General features: G+C 51.7%; 1 protein-coding gene across 1 annotated transcript in view; it reads right to left on the bottom strand.

Moving 5' to 3' along the window:
* Window positions 1-9988: 9988 nt before the first annotated feature.
* LOC129706177 (uncharacterized) overlaps window positions 9989-22597 on the bottom strand; it is a 57743-nt gene continuing 45134 nt past the window's right edge. The window contains exons 8-11 of the mRNA XM_055650226.1: window positions 17804-17929; window positions 15491-15558; window positions 13823-14102; window positions 9989-10148 (exon numbers count right to left, since the gene is read on the bottom strand). Coding sequence (XP_055506201.1) covers window positions 9989-10148; window positions 13823-14102; window positions 15491-15558; window positions 17804-17929 — 634 coding nt within the window. The remainder of the gene's footprint in view (window positions 10149-13822; window positions 14103-15490; window positions 15559-17803; window positions 17930-22597) is intronic.

The raw sequence follows: 22597 nt of genomic DNA, 5'->3' as shown, positions 1-22597 counted from the left end.
ATCTCAGAGGGTGCAGTGCCAATATTTAGAAGGGTATTATAAATGTAAGATATCCACTTGCTTGTATCGGTATGTATATTCAAACAGTAATCTAATGTATCAGGACGCGTAACAGAATAATCTTGTGTGTATGTTTTCACGTAATCTCAAAGTTAGATATCTAATATAATTATTGGCATTCAAATCATATATATCCTGCAGTTCTTGACAAGCGGAGAGAGTCCCCTTCTGATAGAGGTCTCCCACGGTATTGATTCCCTTTCTGACCATATTTGTGCCATATTTATTACCGTATTTATACCTCTCGTAATTGCATCTAATTCTATCTGGTCGAGACCATTTTTCACACCCGAAACGTCACCCATTCCTCTCCAGAGATGCTGCCTGACCGGCTGAGTTACTCCACCATTTTCTGACTACCTTCGATTTGAACCAGCATCTGTAGTTCTTTCCTATACTTCTATCATGCCTCCTCTCAGTCTCCGACATTCCAGAGGAATAATCCTAGTCTATCCAATCTCCCCTAATAGCTAATATCTTCTCTGATCCAGCCTACTGGTCATCCCCGATGTACCCTCTGCAAAGCCCCCCCACATCCTTCCTGTGATGGACGTACCTGACAAAATTATGGGGAACTTATATAGCAGAGGTATCCAAAGCTAGACATCCAATCTTTAGGATAACGGGAAATAGGATTAGATGGGGTGTTTCAAGTTGGGAGTGATGTTATCCTTAGTATGTAACGATCACATAACTAACCCAAAGCATCAATCAGTGTGGATATATTAAGCGAATTTTTGAAGGAATAACCTGATCGAATAATTCAGGAAGTTCAGGGAAGAGCGGGTGTTTTGACTTTGCATCACGCGGCATGTTGACTGCGATCTCGGAGGCTGTGTAAATACAGACGAAAGTGACAGGCTGAGTCCAGATGAGCCGAGTGAGTTAAAGCGAAGGATTAATGCTGGTGGGAGCTTCAATGACCCATGTGCTGTGTGAAATGAATGCTGTGGTGTGCAGGCGGATGCGAATTATTTTTAGTTAACTATATGCGTGTTGGTAGAAGAGTTGTCAGTAATTGCTGAATGAATGTCGTTGAGTGTTGTGACTTGTGAGCCAAGCCACTCCGAGGCTGAAGCTGATTGCTTCAGTAAAATCTTTACTCACCAAGAGAAACATCCAATCTTTCGATAAAATTTCCCAAACTCAATAAGTGTGACAAGTAAAGGCGGCGAGTTACAATGGCAATGTGTATAATTGCCTACGAAACGTTCACATTTTGAGTACAGACCAGTGAATATTGTAGAATTACATATTTATAATGGGAACATTTTGTAGCTGTCAAGACACATCTGAACGTTCACAAGCCTATGCTGGGACTAAAAGTAATTCATATCGGCTGTTCAAGAGCATGTGGGGACAGAAAACCCGACACACCTTAAATTAGCCAGAATGTCGTGAATCGGAGGCGTTCATCGTCACAGACGGCTGTGGAGGTTGTCAACTTATATTTTTAAGACGACGATTGACAAATTATTGATAAGTAAGGGTGCCAAGGGTTATGGCAGGAGAATGGAGTTGTGAGGGAAAGATAGATCTGCCAAAACTGACTAGTGGAGTCGACTCGATTGACCGAATGGCCCAATTCTACTCCTATGGCTTGAGAAATGTCCTGAGGGCTTACTTCCTTGAGAGCACGCACACCCGATTATTGATGTACAAACAATGATGGCGATGGCCAAATTAAGTCTGGTCAGGGGGCATCCTTCATCTCTGCCATAATGGAATGAAATATCTAGCTGGATCTATCTGGTTTAATGCCGCTCAAAAAACATGCCCCGCTGTGAGCTAGATAAAGCTCTTAATAATAGCGGAGTCAGGGGATATGGGGAGAAGGCAGGAACGGGGTACTGATTGGGGATGACCAGCCATGATCACATTGAATGGCGGTGCTGGTTCGAAGGGCCGAATGGCCTACTCCTGCACCTATTGCCTATTGTCTGTCTATCATTCCGCCTATATGCACCAGACCTGGCCCGGCTGCTTTCGATGTACACGGAATATTTCTTAACACCGAAGAAGGTTCCAGGCTTCGGATGTTAGGGGGATACAACGGGACTAGCGAGTAGAACCTCTGAGCTGGAGGGGAGGCACCGCGGGACGATTGGTGGAGCAAAAGGAGGGGGCACCACAGCACTGACTGGGTGAATGTAGAAAGTTATAGTCGCCTGAGGACTGCGGGTGGGGTCAGAAGACGGAGGTCAGAAGGTCATTGGAATCCAATCCCGCGGAGTGATGGGATGAGGCGACAAACTAGCACGCTGACAACAGGGAGAGTCAGCGGACCATATGGAGCGCGTCCCCAAATCCCGCGGAGCGGTGGATTGGGAGGTGGAAAGTGTCAGGCGGAACTGCCATTATTGCCCGAAGCAAAGGACTGCAGAACGGGGTTGAGGTGGAGTGTTGGGGAGCGGGAAGGGGGAGAGCGACGGTGGCGGGCACTGTAAACACACTGGGTGGGCAGGGTGGCTGTGTTTTAATATAGATCTGGTGAGCACCCTCGGGGTGAGGCAGCACTTGGTAGCGCGACTGGAGTTGACTAGTGAGCTCCGTGCTGAGCGATGATAGGGGTGAGATGGGGAACTGCGGTCTGACGCTGTGGCGCGGGGTGGGGGTGAGGGGTGTGGGGTGTAATGGAGGTATACGCAGTGACGAGGCCCGACTGGTTAGGGGACGGGGGTCGACGCAGCCGGCGGGGAATACGGAGGGTCGGGGACGTATTTGAATCTCTGGACGCAGATCAAACTGATCGAGATATTTTGGAGACTGTTCCACCCTGACAGGCGGAGGGCTCGGGGCAGGAGAGGAATTGTGAGCTGGAGTTCGGGTTGATGTTGGGACTGAACGTTGTTGCCTTCCACCCCAGTGAAGAATGCTGTGGTGGATGTTTGTGTTAAATTATATTGTGTATAGGGTGTTTTCACGAAAGGTCACTGGAGCGTAGATCCGCACCCACGTGACCGAAAATCTGAAGTGGAATACATGCTATACATCCGGTACATGTTAGTGAATGGGAAAACACGCACTTTCACACCCGTTAAAAACATCGAAAACGGCCAGTTTGTGAGCTGCAATTTATTGTGCCAGTCGGGGTGACCGTGAAGCACAGCTACCTAAATTTACAGTCCAAATAAAAGATAGAAACTAAGGTAAATTCAAGAGGGAGCTGAAGGTGCAAATCCATCGGCAATGCTTATCGGACATTTGCCGTGGAGATTTAAAGAGCCAAAATATCGGGAATTATCGCGTTTGCTCGCTGCATTTCATCAACAAAGATTAAAAAAAAGTCAATAATGCCTTACTTTTGATGAAATGCAGCGAAGAAACGCGATAGGTCCAAGCTCCCCCTTCGGCCAGTTAACACTGCAGGGGTGGACATTGAAGTGGTGCAGACAAACCAATATCTGAGAGTGCACCTTGATAACAAACTGGACTAGTCTGTCAAGACTGATGCCCTCTACAAAAAAGGAAACAGCAGTCTCATAGCATCTTCGTCGCAGCTTACACTCCCACCCAGCTTTGTGTGATCCGCAAACTTTGAGATGTCACATTTAATTCCCTCGTCTAAATCGTTAATATATATTGTAAACCTGGGCTTGTGGCACCCCACAAGTCTACGCCTGCGATTCTGAAAAGGACCCATTAATTCCTAGTTGCTTCCGGTCTGCTAACCAGTTATCTATCCATGTCAATATCCAATTACGACATGAAAGCGTCAGCGTAGGTAACAAGACCCAACACCGTTCCCTGTACCACGGACCTCAAATCAGAAAAGCAAGCGTTCTCTCTCACCATTTGCTTGCATTCAAATTAATCTCATCTAATTTTCCAGACTAACAATAAACAATGGACAATAGATGCAGGAGTAGGCCATCGGCCCATTCTATATGATATGGCTGATCAATCCCAATCAGTACCCCGTTCCTGCCTTCTCCCCATATCCCCTGACTCCGCTATTTAGACAATATATAGATAACAGACAATAAGTGCACAAAACGGGGATGATAGTAGGAGGAGCGTGGTATTTGCGTGCCATTTTTCGATTGGAGGCCTGCGATCTGTGGTATGCCGCATGGATCGGTGCTGGGCCCAGAGCTGCTTGGCATTGATGGTAGTGATTTGGATGAGTATGTAGTTGACATGAGTAGTTGGAGCGGATACCTGGGAAGGTTAGCTAAGATTATAACGAGCTAAATTAACTAGAGCAATGGACCAGGAAATGCAGATGGAATTTAACTCCAGACGTCGCATTTTGGAAAGTTGGTCCAGGGCAGGACTCGAACGGTAAATAGTAGGGCTTTGACGAGTATTGTATAACTGGCAGATGTGGGGCTGCTGATGCATAGTTCACTGAAAGTGGCAGCGCGCAGAGATGGAACTGAAGACGGCATCTGCAACGGTCAAGAGCATGAGTACAATACATGGATAATAACCACAGAAACACAGTCATAGATCTCCGATGCATGACTATTGGCAGATCTCGTCCATGTGTGAATGAATGCTCCCACGGCACCCATTCGGGCTTTCCCCTGGCACGTTTAACCTATGCCTTCTAGGGTACAGCACGGAAACAAGGGCCTAACTCGTCCACATCGACTAAGCTGCTCCAACTAAGCGAGTCCCATTTATAAGCGTTTAACCCATATCCCGCTAAACCTTTCATTTGCATGTACTTGACCATGTCCCTTATAACTGCTGTGATAGTACCTGCCTCAACTTCCTCTGGATCTCACCATCTCCATCGCAGGTAACAGACTACTGACCGATATCTACTACAAACCACTATCATAACATTGAATGGCGGTGCTGGCTCGAAGGGCCAAATGGTCTACTCTTGCACCTATTGTCTATTGTCTATTGCCTATTGATTCTCTTTATCTCTGGATATAACTACCTGACGGGACGACCACAGTTTGTTAAGCTGGGGGACTGTGTTTCCGGGGCAGTGGTGTGCAATGCTGGAGCACCACAGGAAACCGGTTTGGCCCCCGTTCCTCTTCACCCTGTATACTGCAGACTTTAAATATAAGTCTGACACATGCCACATTCTGAAATATTCTGACGACACAGCAATTGTGGCATGTGTAAGGAACGGGCATTAGGATGAATACAGGGACTTGACCAGTGTTTTATGTGATTGGAGTAAAGAGATCTATCTCATCCTGAATACAACCAAGACTAAAGAGACGGTTGTTAACTTTGGTAGGTCCAAGCTCCCCCTTCAGCCACTTAACACTGCAGGTGGACATTGAGGTGGTGCAGCCAAACAAATATCTGAGAGATCACCTTGATAACAAACTGGACTGATCTGTCAAGACCGATGCCCTCTACAAAAAAGGAAACAGCAGCCTCATAGCATCTTCATCGCAACTTACACTCCCACCCAGCTTTGTGTGATCCGCAAACCTTGAGATGTCACATTTAATTCCCTCGTCTAAATCGTTAGTATATATTGTAAACCTGGGCTTGTGGCACCCCACAAGCCTACGCCTGCGATTCTGAAAAGGACCCACTAATTCCTAGTTGCTTCCGGTCTGCTAACCAGTTATCTATCGATGTCAATATCCAATTACGACATGAAATCATCAGCGTAGGTAACAAGACCCAACACCGTTCCCTGTACCACGGACATCAAATCAGAAACGCAAGCGTTCTCTCTCACCATTTGCTTGCCTTCAAATTAATCTCACATAACTTTCCAGACTAACAATAGACAATGGACAATGGGTACAGATGTAGACCATTCGGCCCATCGAGTCAGCACCGCCATTCAATGTGATCATGGCTGATCATCACCAATCAGTACCCCTTTCCTGCCTTCTACCCATATCCCCCGACTCCGATGTTTTTAAGAGCCCTATCTAGCTCTCTCTTGAAAGCATCCAGAAAACCTGCCTCCACCGCCCTCTGAGGCAGAGAATTCCACAGACTCACAACTCTCTGTGAGAAAAAAATGTTTCCTCGTCTCCGTTCTAAATGGCATAATCCTTATGTTTTAAACTGTGGCCCCTTTTTCTGGACTCCCGCAGCATCAGGAACATGTTTCCTGCCTCTAGTGTGTCTAAGCCCCTAACAATCTATACACTATGTATATTTTAAGAGCCCTATCTATCTCTCTCCTGAAAGCATCCAGAGAACCTGCCTCCACCGCCCCGAAGCAGAACATTCCACAGACACGCCACTGTCTGTGAGAAAAAGTGCTCCCTCGTCTCCGTTCTAAATGGCTTACTCCCTATTATTAAACTAACCTACCACGTAGAATCTTCTCAAATGCCTTGATAAAATTCCAAGTATACCTTCACGTCCCAACATTTGTATCAATTTCCCTCACTGGCGGAGGATAGCGTGCCAAAAGCCATCTCCAACACTCTTCTATCTGTGCCGCCGTTTTCAGCTAATTCTATCCCTCTGAACAGTTAAACGAGTACGAACAGTTAAACGAGTACTTTGTTCTGTCTTCACTAAGGAAGTCATGAACAGAAATACTAGGGGACCGAGGATCTAGTGGGAAGGATGAATTAAAGGGAATCTACATTAGTCAGGAAATGGTGTTCGGCGAATTGTTGGGACTGAACGCAAATAATTCCCCATGGCCTGATGGTCTGCATCCCAGAGTACTCAAGGAGGTGGTTCTAGAAATCGTGGATGCATTGGTAATCACTTTCAAATGTTCTATAGATTCAGGATCAGTTCCTGTCGATTGGAGAATAGTGTGTCAGAATTTAGGAGCAAGGAGGTCCAACTACAGTTGCACATGGCCCTGGTGAGACCGCACCTGGAGTATTGCGTGCAATTCTGGTCTCCTATTTTGAGGAAGGACATTATTGCTATTGAGGGAGTGCAATGTAGGTTAACCAGGTTAATTTCCGGGATGGTGGGACTGGCATATGATGAAAGAAGGGTTCGCCTGAGTTTGTATACGCTTGAATTTAGAAGGATGAGAGGAGATCTTATTGAGACATATACAATTCTGAAAGGATTCGACAGGCTAAATACAGGAAATATGTTCCCGATGTTCGGGGAGTCCAGAACCTGGGGTCACAAGAATAAGGAGTAATCCATTTCATACTGAATCGACGAAAACATTCTTCACCCAGAGAGTTGTGAATCTGTGAAATGATCTGCCACAGAAGGCAGTGGAGGCAAATTCATTGGTTGTTTTGAAGACAGTTTGATTTATTGTAGCTCTTGGATCCAAAGGAATCAGGGGGTATGGGTAAAAATCAGTAACGGGGTACTGATTTGAGATGATCAGTCATGATCATATTGAATGGCGATGCTGGCACAAAGGACAGAATGGACTACTCCATGTTTCCATGTACCTACTCTAAGACCCTCCCCGGGACCCCGCCGTTCACTGTAAATGTTCCGTGGTCATTGATTTCCCAAAATTCAACTCTTCATAGATGATATGCAGTAGATGACAAATAGCAATTGGCCCAGCACTGATCTCTGAGACGCAGCTCTAGTCACATGACTCCAGTCCGAAAAACAAATTTCCACCAACAAATTCTGCTTCCCATGCAGCCAATTCTGCATCCAGTAACATCTACTACAGACCCACTGCCTCCGACAGCTATCGAGACTACACTTCTTTCCACCCTACTCCCTATAAAGACTCTATGCCCTACTCCAAATTCCTCTGTCTACGCCGCACCTGCGCCCACGATGAGGGTTTCCACACCATATCATCGGAGGTGTCCACATTCCTTAGGAATTGATTCCATGGTCAACTCATCCCTTCCCACCCAAACCACATTCACCCCAGATTCTTTCCCCTGCAACCGCTGGAGAAGCAGCACCTGTCCCTTTACCTGCCCCCTCGACTACATCCAAGGAGTCCGATAGTCTTTTCAGATGAGGTAGAGGTTCACTTGCACCTCCTCCAAACTCGTCTGCTGTATTCGATGTTTCAGGCGTCAACTCCTGTACATCGGCGAGACCAAGCGCTGGATCGGCGATCATTTCACTGAACACCTCCCCTCAGTCCCCCTCCCATTCCCAATCTGACCTTTCTGTCCCGGGCACCCTCCATTGTCAGAGAGAGGCCCGGCGCACATTGGAGGAACAACACCTCACACTTCGCTTGGGCAGCTCACACCCCAGCGATATGAACATTGTCTTCTCTAACTTCTCTCCATCCCCTCCCCCTTCCCAGCTCTCCCACCATTTTTACCGTGTCCACCTACATGAATGGATCCACCTTGTGACTATCTTTGGTAGAAACCAGCATCTGCAGGTCTTTCTTTCTTTACTTGCTGCACCCGCCAGCTAGTGTGAATGGTGGTGAGAAACAGATTGAGTCGCGACAAGGAGTGTTTGCAAACAGCCATAGCGCTAATTTATTCAGGCAGAAGATGCACAGGTTGCGGGTCGCATACAGCTGAGAGAGGGGCGGCCCAGTGCCGGCAGTGGGTGGCGACCAACACCGGCCGCTCACCCACCCACCACCCTGCTGCCGTTCGCTCCATACAGGCTGCAGGATCACTGCTGGCTCGCTATGTTGTGGTGCTGGAAGCGATGTTGGACCTAGCAGGCCCGGGATAAGGACCTTGATGGGTTCTCGAATGAATCCGTTGCACAAGCCGGAAGCACTGGAAGGTTCTAAAAGGAAAAACAGACGGCATGCCGTCAGTTAATGGCTTGTTTCCTCCAGAAGCGGCGGACGTGACCGACTGGGTGGGGGGTGGGGGGTGGGGGGGGATAGGTGGGAGAGAGCTGGAGATGTTATTGAACAAAGTCCCTTTTTTGAGGATCGGATTAGATTGCACTCGGACAGGCAAGTATTGGTCAGGGCTGTGTCTATCCTTTGAAGATACAACTCCGAGTGTTTGCGGTAGTGCAGCTGTACTGGTTCGCACGGTGTTGACAAGGGTAGGCAGCTCCAAAGAAATACAACACATGGCATTGTGACATGAAAGAAAACTTGCGGGTACATAAAATCTCACGCGAACAGCTTCTTCAGATATGAAAAAAGGAAAAGATTAGTGACGACAAATGTAGGTTCCTTACAATCAGAGACAGGTGAATTTATAATGTGAAACAAAGAAATGGCCGAACAGTTCAATGAGTACTTCGGTTCTGTCTTCACTACGGAAGACACAAACAATCTCCCAGAAATACTAGGGGGACGAGGATCTAGTGGGAGGGAGGACCTGAAGGAATGCACATTGGTCAGGAAATGGTGTTGGGTAAACTGTTTGGACTGAAGGCAGATAAATCCCCAGGGCCTGGTGGTCTGCATCCTAGAGTACTCATGGTGGTGGCCGTAGAAATCGTGGATGCATTGGTGATCATTTCCCAATATTCTCTCGACTATGGATCAGCTCCTGTGGACTGGAGAGTAACCAATGTCACCCCACTTTTTTAAGAAAAGAGAGAGAGAGAAAACGAGGATTTATATATTTTGCATTAAGTTTTAGTGAGATAAGTACCACGCGGTACAATGGGACTAGTTTAGATGGAGCATTGCAGTCGGGATGAACAGCTGGGCCGACGGGCTGTTTCCAGACTGTACGACGGTGATTAATGCATAAAGTATAAATACATCAATGAACTCTGAGCTTCACTGTGGTGGACGCAGAGTATTGAGTGGGAAGCCGGAGGGAGTGGAGGGAGGAGAGAGTGGAGGGGAGCAGATGCAAGGGGATGGGGGATGAGAGGTGGGGAAAGGGGGGTGATACGTGGGGGAAATGAAAGTTGGGAGGGGAGGAAGGGAGTGGAGAGAGCTGGAGGGGAGAGAGGGGAAGTGGAGCGGTGGGGGAGTAGGGGGGGCGGTGGATAGGTGAGCGGAGGGTGGATGGGAGGGAGGAATCAAGGAAGGAGTCGAATCACATGGGAGGGTAGGATGAGGGATAGAGGAGAGATGGCCACGGTTACGACAGATGGCAAAGGGCGGTGGCAGGCGGTACTCACACCATGAGCAGGGTCAGTGCGGATCAGGCATTCCGAACGCTTCCACCTCGCACAACATGAGGTAAGCCCTGCACCCCGGCAAGAAGACGTTGATAAACCGACCGTGGACACCTTGTGGCTCGCAGAAGAAGTTAGCGGTCTGACCGTCGGTGATCGAGTTGATCTTCGCACAGCTGGGGAGAGAGAGAGAGCGAGGATAAAGGCCGCGCCTGGGTTTGAAATGCGTCTGGACGTCCGGGTGTCTGAGTTGGGGAATGTGTGCTGGTCTGTCGATGGGAAGGGGTGTTTGAGGAGATGTTGTGCTGTTCAAGTGTTTGGTTGTAACATTTTCGGGGTGCGAGGGTGATTTCCGTTGGAGGGGAGACCCTGCGAACGAGATGGTGCACGTGAGAGGGCGAGTGCCTGCGGGTGGGGAAGTGTCTGTGGGTGGGGGAGTGTCTGTGGGTGGGGGAGTGTGGCTGGGGGAGTGTCTGTGGGTGGAGTGTCTGTGGGTGGGGGAGTGTCTGCGGGTGGGGAGTGGGGGAAGGAGTGTCTGTGGGTGGGGAAGTGTCTGTGGGTGGGGGAGTGTCTGTGGGTGGGGGAGTGTCTGTGGGTGGGGGAGTGTATGCGGGTGGGGGAGTGTCTGTGGGTGGGGAGTGTCTGTGGGTGGGGAGTGTCTGTGGGTGGGGAGTGTCTGTGGGTGGGGAGTGTCTGTGGGTGGAGGAGTGTCTGTGGGTGGGGGGTGTCTGGGTGGGGGGAGTGTCTGCTGGTGGGGGAGTGTCTGTGGTGGGGGAGTGTCTGTGGGTGGGGGAGTGTGTGTGGGGGGGGGTGTCTGTGGGGGGGGGTGGTGGGTGGGGGAGTGTCTGTGGGTGGGGGGAGTGTCTGTGGGTGGGGGAGGTCTGGGTGGGGGGGAGTGTCTGTGGGTGGGGGAGTGTCTGTGGGTGGGGGAGTGTCTGTGGGTGGGGGAGTGTCTGTGGGTGGGGGAGTGTCTGTGGGTGGGGGAGTGTCTGTGGCTGGGGGAATGTGTGGATGGGGGAGTGTCTGTGTCTGGGGGAATGTGTGGATGGGGGAGTGTCTGTGGGGGGGGGGTGTCTGTGGGTGGGGGGTGTGTCTGTGGGTGTGGGAGTGTCTGTGGGTGGGGGAGTGTCTGCGGGTGGGGGAGTGTCTGTGGCTGGGGGAATGTGTGGATGGGGGAGTGTCCGTGGCTGGGGGAGTGTCTGTGGCTGGGGGAGTGTGTGGGTGGGGGAGTGTGTCTGCGGGTGGGGGAGTGTCTGTGGGTGGGGGAGTGTCTGCGGGTGGGGGAGTGTCTGTGGGTGGGGGAGTGTGTCTGTGGGTGGGGTGTCTGTGGGTGGGGGGGTGTCTGCGGGTGGGGGAGTGTCTGTGGGTGGGGGGGTGTCTGTGGGTGGGGGAGTGTCTGTGGGGGGTGTCTGTGGACTGGAGTGTCTGTGGGGGGGGTGTCTGTGGGGGGGGGTGTGTCTGTGGGTGGGGGAGTGTCTGTGGTGGGGGAGTGTCTGCGGGTGGGGGAGTGTCTGTGGCTGGGGAATGTGTGGATGGGGGAGTGTCTGTGGCTGGGGGAGTGTGTGGGTGGGGGGAGTGTCTGTGGGTGGGGGAGTGTCTGTGGGTGGGGGAGTGGTGGGTGGGGGTGTGTCTGTGGGTGGGGGGTGTCTGTGGGTGGGGGAGTGTCTGTGGGTGGGGGGAGTGTCTGTGGGTGGGGGTGTCTGTGGGGGTCTGTGGGGTGGGGAGTGTCTGTGGGTGGGGGAGTGTCTGTGGGTGGGGGGGTGTCTGTGGGTGTGGGAGTGTCTGTGGGTGGGGGAGTGTCTGTGGGTGGGGGAGTGTCTGTGGGTGGGGGAGTGTCTGTGGGTGGGGAGTGTCTGTGGGTGGGGGTCTGTGTGGGTGGGGGAGTGTCTGTGGGTGGGGGAGTGTCTGGGGTGGGGGAGTGTCTGTGGGTGGGGGAGTGTCTGGGGGTGGGGGAGTGTCTGTGGGTGGGGGGGAGTGTCTGTGGGTGGGGGGTGTCTGTGGCTGGGGGAGTGTGTGGGTGGGGAGTGTCTGTGGGTGGGGGAGTGTCTGTGGGTGGGGGTTGTCTGTGGGTGGGGGAGTGTCTGGGGTGGGGAGTGTCTGTGGGTGGGGGAGTGTCTGTGGGTGGGGGAGTGTCTGCGGGTGGGGGAGTGTCTGTGGTGGGGGAGTGTCTGCGGTTGGGGGAGTGTCTGTGGGGTTAGGGTGGGGGAGTGTCTGTGGGTGGGGGGAGTGTCTGTGGGTTAGGGTGGGGGGGGTGTCTGTAGGTGGGGGAGTGTCTGTGGGTGGGGGAGTGTATGTGGGTGGGGGAGTGTCTGTGGGTGGGGGGAGTGTCTGTGGGTGGGGAGTGTGTCTGTGGGTGGGGGTGTGGGTGTGGGTGGGGGGGGTGTGTCTGTGGGGGGGGAGTGTCTGTGGGTGGGGAGTGTCTGCGGGTGGGGGAGTGTCTGTGGGTGGGGGAGTGTCTGTGGGTGGGGGAGTGTCTGTGGGTGGGGGAGTGTCTGTGGGTGGGGGGAGTGTCTGCGGGTGGGGGAGTGTCTGTGGGTTGGGGTGGGGGAGTGTCTGTGGGTGGGGGAGTGTCTGTGGGTGGGGGGTGTCTGTGGTTGGGGTGTCTGTGGGTGGGGGAGTGTCTGTGGGGGGTGGGGGAGTGTCTGTGGATGGGGTGTGTGAGGATGGGGAGTGTCTGTTGGCTGGGGGGTGTGTGGATGGGGGAGTGCCTGTGGATGCGGGTAGCGTCCGTGGGTGGGGAGTGTCTGTGGTGGAGAGTGTTTGTGGGGTTTGGGAGTTTAGGTGGGTGGGGAGTGTCTGTGGATGGGGGAGTGTATGTGGGTGGAGAATGTCTGTGGGTGGGTGTGGGGAGTATCTGTGGGTGAGGGAGTGTCTGTGGGGGGAGTGTCGGTGGGTGTGTGTGGCGGAGTGTGTGGTGTGGGGAGTGCGCGGGTGGGGGGTGTGTGTGTGGGTGGGGGTGGGGGAGTGTCTGTGAGTGGGTGGGGGGTGTGCGTGTGTGGGGGAGCGTTTGTGGGTTGCGAGTATCTGTGCGTGGGTTGGGGAGTGTCTTTTGGTGGGGGGGGTGACTGTGGTTGGGGGCTGCGGGAGTGTGTGGATGGGGGAGTGTATGTCGGTGGGAGTGTCTGTGGGTGGGGGTGGTGGAGTGTCTGTGGGTGGGCGAGTGGCTGTGTGTGGGTGGGCGAGTGTGGGTGAGAGTAGTGTCTGAGAGAGGGGGGGAGTGTATGCGGGTGCGGGTAGTGTCTGTGGGTGGGGGAGTGTCTGTGGGTGGGGGGAGTGTCTGTGGGTGGGGGAGTGTCTGTGGGTGGGGGCCGGGGAGTGTCTGTGGGTGGGGGTGGGGTCTGTGGGTGGGGAGTGTCCGTGGGTGGGGGAGTGTCTGTAGGTGGGGAAGTGTCTGTGGGTGGGGTGTCTGTGGGTGGGGGGAGTGTCTGTGGTTGGGGTGTCTGTGGTGGTGGGGCCGGGGCGTGTCTGTGGGTGCGGGAGTGTCTGTACGTGGGGAAGTGTCTGTGGGTGGGGTGTCTGTGGGTGGGGCCGGGGAGTGTCTGTGGTCGGGGGTGTCTGTGGGTGGGGCCGGGGCGTATCTGTGGGTGCGGGAGTGTCTGTAGGTGAGGGTATCTGTGTGTGGGGGGTGTCTGTGGGTGGGGGTGTCTGCGGGTGTGGGAGTGTTTGCAGGTTGGGGTGTCTGTGGTTGAGTTGTCTGTGGTTGGGGTGTCTGTGGGTGTGGGAGTGTCTGTAGGTGGGGGTGTCTGTGGGTGCGGGAGTGTCTGTGGTTGGGGAGTGTCTGTGAGAGAGGGGTGTGCACTGTGGGAGGAAGGATGGTGTTCTCACTTTGAGTGATGTTGTTCCCACTTACAGAGTGTTGTTGTTTCCATTGTTCATCAGCGAGTCCCCGATGCGGATCTCGGCACCTAACAGCCTATGGGCCCAGCGGCTGGAGGCGGTGATGCTGACCACGAAGATGCGGTAATGTTCATGCAGATCCACTCTCCACCAAGGGTTGGACTGTTTGCTCGTGCTGCTGCAGGATCCGTGCCGGAAATTAGTGTCCAGGTTCCCATCAATGGCGTTGTTGGGGTCAGCGAAGTGTTTGTAAGTGGTCGACTGCGTAGCTCGAACTCCAGCAGCCAAGTTCTCTGCGGCACAAATCTCCAAGTGAAACGTCTGTCTATACAGGAGCAGCCAGCTGCAAAGTCATGCAGCAAGGCACGCGCCATCCTCAGTTCCACTAACTTTACTTTCGTGAAATTGAATTTTACAGCGTAGATACATGCCGTCGGCCCAGCACCCGCAACAGCAGACCACGCGGATTTGCCGGCCTTTATCACCATCAATTCTCCAATATAATGTCTGCACCAATATTAAGTTCCTTCGATTATTCCCTCTCAGTGAATACTCAGTTCCCAAATATTAAATATTCAGTCATCTAGCACAGAAACAGGCCTTTCTGCCAACACGCCCATGCTGCTTCCAATTTAGTCAATTTACCTGCGTTTAGACCATATCGTTCAGAACCTTTCCGATCTACATGCTTGTGCAAATTTCTCTTAAATATTACTATTGTACCTTACGCAACTACCACTGACCACTCGTTCCATACACACACCATCGAATAGAAACTTTGCTGCTCGGATTCCTTTCAAATCGTTCCCATCTCACCATAAGCCTTTTCACAGTGGTTTATGATTCCCCGGGGGGTTATCCTGGGGGAAATTGACGCTATCTGTTTCCCTCATGATTTTGTACACCTTTATAAGATTATACCACTTCCTCCTGCTCTCCAAGAAATGGGGTCTAAGCCTGCTCCACCTCACCCTAACTAAGTTACAGTTACCTGACGGCTCCTCCATTGATGGGCTCCTCTCATTGATGGCCCCCTCTCAGTGCGCACCCCCCCCCCCCCCCCCCCCCCCCCCCCCCCCCCCCCCCCTCGTCTGGGTCCTCCATTGTTGCATTAAGACGCACAGGCAGAGAGAAAGAGACTGGGAGAGACACAGACCTCCTCCCCATCACACCACCCCCCCCCACCCACACCCCCCTCACCTCCCTCCCCCCCTCCACCCCATCCCCCCCCCCAACACCCACACCCCCCACCCCCATCCACCCATCACACCCCCCTCCCAGCCTCATCACCCCCCCCACCCCACCACCACCCCCCCCCCCAGCCTCATCACCCCCCCATCACCCCCCCCATCACACCACACCCATCCTCATCGCCCCCCCCATCACGCCCCCCCCCCCCCCCACCTCATCCCCATCAGCCTCATCACCCCCCCCCCCCTCATCGCCCCCCCCCACCCCCCCCCATCACTCCCCCCCCCTCCCGCCCCCCCCCCCCATCACACCCCCCCCCCCCCCCCCCAGCCCATCGCCCCCCCCTCATCACCCCCCCCCCCCAGCCCCCATCCCCCCCCCAGCCTCCATCCCCCCCCCCCCCACCCCCCACCCCCCCCAGCCTCATCGCCCCCCACCATCACCCCCCACCCCCTCCCGTCCCCCTCTCTCGGGCACAGTATGGACTTACCCTGTGCCTTTATGAGGTGCAGTATCACACACAGAGAAGCGAGCAACAACAGGCGACGCGACTTCATCCTGCGGGGCCCAAACACACGGGATGTGATTCACGCCGAGGACAGGTGTGAGCGAGCGCCCAGCCATTGAAGGGGAGCGCGGGAAGGTTTCATTCCACTTATCTAATTTATGCTAGTTCTCGGGTAAAGCCAGTGGTCCCTCCCGTTCCTCGCACCTTTGCAAGATTCACCTTTGCATTGAGGCACCCCAGTGCCCCAGAGATCCGGCTTCGATCCTGAGCTCGGCTGCTGTCTATGCGGAATTTGCTCGCTCTCCCCCCGGTACTCCACTTTCCAACCGCATCCTAAGATGCAAGTCTCCCCCCCCCCCCCCCCCCCCCCCCCCCCCCCCCCCCCCTCGACCCACAGAGTTCTCCTTCATGAAGCTTGCTTTTGCATGGGAAAAAAAAATAAACTGCTGTATGTGCTTCAAGCTCTCATGGTCTAGCGAGTTTCAACTGTTCTCAAACGGTGAGGGAAGTGTGTTTGAGGCTGAGACCCGGCGCTGAACTGTTGAATGATGCTGGAGACGAGAGGCCGAAGGGCCGTGTACTGCTCCACTCGTGTTCCCATTGCGTACGGGCTGCGAAAACTAACTCGTCTACCGCATCGTGTTCCCCTCGACGGGCCCCACGCGAAATCTAACCCCGCCCCCCCGCGTGTGTGGAAACCTCCGCATCAGTGCTCCCCCGTGACCTGAGCCCCTGCGAGTACAGTAATCGAGCACGTAAGCCACTCCTCACCTTGTCCCTGCCATCCCCCTTATACAAGTTATATTGCGGGAGGGTACCATTTGCCTGCACTTGACCCACATCGCTCTAATCCCTTCCAATCAATATAACTGCCCACATGTTTGTGTTTCGAAGTTGTTATCCACGCCCATAGTTTCTTCTGGCAGCTTATTCGAGATACGGACTGCCACCTGATCTTAAAAATAAAGTTACCCATGAGGTCCCTGTTAAATCTCTCCCCTCCCACCTTAAGCATACACCCTCGTGTTTTACAAACGTTTACCCTGTGGATAAGACATGTTCATTGTATCTATTCCCTTCGTGATCTTATACACTTCAATAAGGTCATCTCCCAGCCTCCTACGCTCTAAATATAAAGTCTGCATCTTTGTGCGACTCCGTATAAAAATTACGGGTAAGTCTCAGCGCTCATAGTGTGTCCTAGGAGCAAAGAAGCGACTCACCTTCCGCAGGGCGTCCACGGGAGCTACTGGACGTCTGTGATGCGGGTTTATATGGGACAGCCCAAGCGGTCAGGTGCAAGTGAGAGCTGGCGGCACATTGGGTGCTGGGAGAGCGCCCGTGGTTGGCGTTGGGAAATGAGACATTGAGCAAGGGCCAACAGGACAGGGAATGAGTTACAGTGTGTGGGGCCCACACTGGAGGTTGAGCAAGGGCAAGTGTGGATAGGGATGGAATGTGGGGGCGTTACTGCTCAGGGCCGAGTGAAGCTGAACACAGTAGCAATAGACTACAGACTATAGGTGCAGGAGGAGGCATTTCGGCCCTTCGAGCCAGCACCGCCATTCATTGTGATCATGGCTGATAATCCTCGATCAGTACCCCGTTCCTGCCTTCTCCTCATATCACCTGACTCCACTATTTTTGACCCTTGTCTAGCTCTCTCTTGAAAGCGTCCAGAGAACCTGCCTCCACTGAGGCAGATAATTCCACAGACTCACCACTCTCTATGAGAAAAAAAGTGTTTCCTCGTCTCCGTTCTAAATGGCTTACTCCTTATTCTTCAACTGTGGCCCCTGGTTCTGGACTCCCCCAACATCGGGAACATGTTTCCTGCCTCTAGCGTGTGCAAGCCCTTAACAATCTTATATGTTTCAATGAGATACCCTCTCACCCTTCTAAACTCCAGAGTGTACAAGCCCAGCTGCTCCATTCTCTCAGCATATGACAGTCCCACCATCCCGAGAATTAACATTGTAAAACCACGCTGCACTCCCTCAATAGCAAGAATGTCCATCCTCAAATTAGGGAACCAGAATTGCACAGGTGTGGTCTCACTAGGGCTCCGTACAACTGCAGAAGGACGTCTTTGCTCCTATATTCCATCACTCTTGTTATAAAGACCAACATGCCATTCACTTTCTTAATGCTTGCTGTATCTGCATGCTTACTTTCACAGACTGATGAACAAGAACTCCCAGATCCCGTTGTACTTCCCCTTTTCCCAATTTGACGCCATTTAGATGGTAATCTGCCTTCCTGTTTTTGCTACCAAAGTGGATAACCTCACATCACCGGGTCCCATAGGGAACCGGAGCCTCGGGGCACAGTTCCACCACCGGATCCCGGCCGGGACCTGGTGCCGCGGAAATCTCTGGGTAACATTGTGGGGCAGCGGCGTGCTCTCGCTGCAACCCCGGCCTGCAATGTTTGAGTGCGGGATGGTGGCGTAACTGATTGCTGTCAATCCCTCATCCCCTCCACAACCCTCCGTGTAGGTCGGTGGGATAAACCTCTTCTAAATGCTGCTATGAAATGCGAACCCTGGCAAATGTCGCGGGACAGTTGACGGCTGAGTATGTTTCTTCCGGTACCACCTTAGCATTGGCTTGGGGTGTTACAAAGGAGGCATTAGCAATAAAGAGAGGTCGGGCAGCCTACGACCTCAACCCTTGCAGCGCAGGAAACTGTTGTGTGATCTTATGGCGGCGCATAAAGTCACCAGGGGCGGAGATAAGGTACTTTGTTTTTTGCCCAGCATTGAAGAATCAAGAACCAGAGCACGCAGGAAGGTGAGAGGGGAAATACTTAATAGGAACCTGGAGGGACAATCTGTTGAGACAGGCACTATAACAACAGAAAGAACACTTGGACGGGTACATGTATTACAAAGGTTCGGGGGATATGACCCAAACATAGAGATACAGAAGTGGGCCATTCGGCCCTTCGAGTTCGCACCGCCATTCTATATGATCATGGCTGATCATACTAAATCAATATCCCTACCTGCATTGTTCCCATATCCCTTCATTACGTTATTACGAATTCTAACTCTCCCGAAATTATCCAATGAATTGGCCTCCACTGCCCTCTGTGGCAGAGAATTCCACAGGTTCACAACTCACTGCGTGAAAAACTGTTTCCTCATCTCAATCCTACTTGTCCTACCACTTATTTTTAAACTGTGACCCTTTGAACTGGACTCCCCCAACAATGGGAACGTTTTCCCTGAATCTCGCATGTCCAATCCTTTAGAAATGGTATACGTGTCTTTAAGATCCTCTCTCATCCTTCTAACTGCCAGTGAATACAAGGCCAGTAGACCCATTCTATCATCATATGTTAGTCCCAGGAATCCCGGGAATTAACCTGGTGAACCTACGCAGCACTGCCTCAATAGCAATAATGTCTAAACTAAACAGTGAGGGAGGGGGGAGACATATCGGAAATACAAGGATGGGGTTAAAAGCAAAGAGAATATAGCGAAAGTTAATACATATACCAGAATGAACGGGACAGAAAGCTCACGAAGGGATAGTAGAGCATGGTCAAATGAAATAGGAATCGATGTAAAAAGTGGGGTGAATAATGGATGACAAGTAGTATATACTAATGCACGACGTATATGAAGTAAAATGGATGAGCTTGAGGCTCGGTCAGAGGTTAGTGGATATGACATTATGTGGATTACAGAGAAGGCTGCAGGAGGATTGGGACTGAGAACTGAATATTCAGGGTTACGCGCCCAAAAGAAAGGACAGGCATGTGGGCAGTTGAACAAAGGGGTCTATGAAGGCATGAGGGAGGAGCTGGCCGAGGTCTACTGGATAAGGATCCTCGCAGCAATGACAGTGGAAGGGCAATGGCAGATGTTTGGGGGCATAATCCAGAAAATGCAGGATAATTTCATTCCAAAGAGGAAGAACAATTCCAAGTGGAGTAAGAGGCAACCTTGGCTGTCAAAGGAAGGTAGGGATGGAATAAACTAAAACAAAAGTTTATACCATAGCAAAGAGTAGCGGAAAGCCAAGGATCGGGAAACTTTCAAAGGACAAAAGAAAGTAACTCCAAGTGCAATACGGCAATACGGTGGATGTAGTGTATCTGGACTTTCAGAGAGCCTTTGATAATGTCCGACTGGAGATTAGTGGGCAAAATAACAGACAGGAAACAAAGAGTAGGAATAACCGGGTCCCTGTCAGAATGCATGCAGTGGCGATTGGAGTGCCGCGAGGCTCGGTGCCGGGGCCGCAACTGTTTACAATATATGTCAATGGTTTAGATGATGGGATTAAAAGTAACACTAGCAAATTTGCAGTTGACATAAAGCTGGATGGCAGTGTGAACTCCAAAGAGGATGCTAGGAGGTTACAGGGTTCATTGGACATGTTGAGTGAGAGAGCAGATGAATGCCAGATGCAGTATAATGTAGACAAATGTGCGATTATCCACATTGGCGGCAAGAACAAGGAGGCAGATTAATATCTCAATGGTGTCGGATTAGAAAAAATGGAAGTGCAATGAAACCTGGGTGTCCTTGTACACCAGTCACTGAAAGTAAACATGCAGGTACAGGCGGCATTGAAGAGCTAATGGCATGTCTGCCTTCATAACGAAAGCATTTGAGTATAGGAGTAAAGAGGTACTTCTGCAGTAGCACATGGCCCTGGTGCGACCACATCTGTAGTATTGTGTGCAGTTCTGGTCCCCTGATTTGAGAAAGGACACCGTTGTTAATGAGGCAGTGCAGCGTAGGTTCACGAGGTTTATCCCCGAGATAGCTGGACTGTCATATGATGAAAGATTGGAAAGAGTGGGCGTATTCACTGGAATTTAGAAGGATGATAGGGTATCTTATAGAAACATATATAAGTATAAAAGGACTGGACAAGCTCAATGCAGGAAAAATGTTCCCAATGTTGGGGGAGTCCAGAACCACGGGGCATCATTTATGAATAAAGGGGTAGCCACTTAAAACTGAGATGCGAAAAAAACGCTTTCACCCTAAGAGTTGTGAATTTGTGGAAATCTCTACCACAAAAGGCAGTAGAGGCCAATTCGCTGGATTAATTTAAAAGAGAGTATTGCCCCTGTCCCACTTAGGAAACCTGAACGGAAACCTCTGGCGACGTTGCGCCCCACCCAAGGTTTCCGCACGGTTCCAGGAGGTTTTTATCAGTCTACCTACCTGCTTCCACTACCTGCAACCCCCGGCAACCACGTGCAACTTCCGGGAACCGCACGGAAACGTTTGGTGGGGCGCAACGTCTCCAGAGGTTTCCCTTTAGGTTTCCTAAGTGGGACGGGGGCATAAGATAGAGTTCTAGGGGGGCAGCGGAATCGTGGGATATGGGACAAGGCAGGCACGGGTTACAGATTGTGGATGATCAGCCATGATCATAATGAATGGCGGTGCTGGCTCAAAGAGCCAAATTGCCTCCCCTGCACCTATTTTCGATGTTTCTATGTTTCTATGTCCTTCCGCAAATTAGGAGACCAAAAATATTCACAATACTCCAAGTGTAGCTCCCCAGGGCCCTTTACAACTGCAGTATGATCTCCTTAGTCTGAAATGTTATCTTTGTTCACTGTCTGCTGTACCTTCATGCTTACATTTCGCGAGTGATGTACAAGGACACCCAGGTCTTGTTGCACCTCTCCTTGTCTTAATCTGACGGCATTCGGATAACAATCTGCCTTCTTGTGCTTGCCAGGAAAGTAGATGAGCTCACATTATACTGTATCGGCCATGCATCTGCCCACAACTAATCTATCCAAGTCACCCTGCAACCTCACAACATCTTCCTCGCAGCTCATACTGCCACTCAGTTTTGTGTTATCCGCAAACTTGGAGATGTTATATTTGGAGGTGTTACATTGGAGATCGCATATACAGTGTTTTGATCAGGCTGGGCACCATGTTATAGGAAAGATATTATCAAACATGATAGCCTTCAGAGAAGATTTACGAGGATGTTGCTAGGATTAAAAGGTCTGCGCTATAGGGAGAGCTTGAATAGGCTGGCTCTCTAATCCTTGGATGGTAGGAGGGTGTGGAGTGATGTGGAGGTGTATTCAATCATGAGAGGAACAGGTCGGGTTGATGCACAGAATCTCTTGCCTAGTGTAAGGGAATCAAGGACCAGGTGACATAGGTTCAAGAAGAATTGGGGAGATTTAATAGAAATCTAAGGGGCACCTTTTTTACACAAATGACTGTGGGTGTATGGAGCAAGGTGCGTGGAGGTGATTGAAATCGGGACAATCCCAACGTTTAAGAAATATTTAGACAGGTACACGTATAGGACAAGTTTGGAGGGATAAGGATCAAGCGCAAGCACGTGGGACTAGTGTAGCTTGGACATGTTGGCCGGTGTAGGCAAGTTGGGCCGAAGGGCCTGTTTCCACACTGTATCACTCGATGACTTAATGACTTAAATAAATCCTTTCGTCTAAATCGTTCTTATATATTGTAAATAACTGGGGGCCAGCACTGTGTCACGAGTAAACGCGGGTAAATGGGACTAGCATAGTTGGGGCATCTTCATGGGCATTCACGAGTTGGTCCAAAGACTCTGATCCGTGTTGTATGACTGTATCGCCAGCGGGCTGAAATGAGCTGAGACCATCGTATCAGTGCAGCATGAGTCATGGATCAGAATGCAAATGCCGCCACATTTCACCTTGTCCCAGGAGGCAGTAAGTGTGGTGAATGGACAGCCCCTCGGTCTGTTGTCCAGGGACAGTTGGTTAGGGGTGACGATATGTCAGTGAAACCAAGTGCCCCGCACTCCTGACTCCATGAGGAAGTGCAGTCCGTCCACATTTCACAAGCCTCCACACAACCGACCGTTTGCCTGGTGAGGCAATAGGCTCATTTCACAGTTGACAGTTTGTGGGAGCCACGTTCCGCTTGAGTTGAAGCAGTAGTTTCTTAACATGACGCAAGTGTGGCTCAATGGGACGTCCCACTCAGGGAGCCGCACGCAACGCACTTACCACCGGGAGAGAGCTCGGACAGACTGACCAACGGGATAGGACTCGGACGGACTGGCCATCGAGTCAGGACTCGGAGCTATTGACCATCGA

Source organism: Leucoraja erinacea, chromosome 2 (assembly GCF_028641065.1).
Source record: "Leucoraja erinacea ecotype New England chromosome 2, Leri_hhj_1, whole genome shotgun sequence".
NCBI lineage: Eukaryota > Metazoa > Chordata > Chondrichthyes > Rajiformes > Rajidae > Leucoraja > Leucoraja erinaceus.
This window is presented reverse-complemented; position numbering and strand designations above follow the sequence as displayed.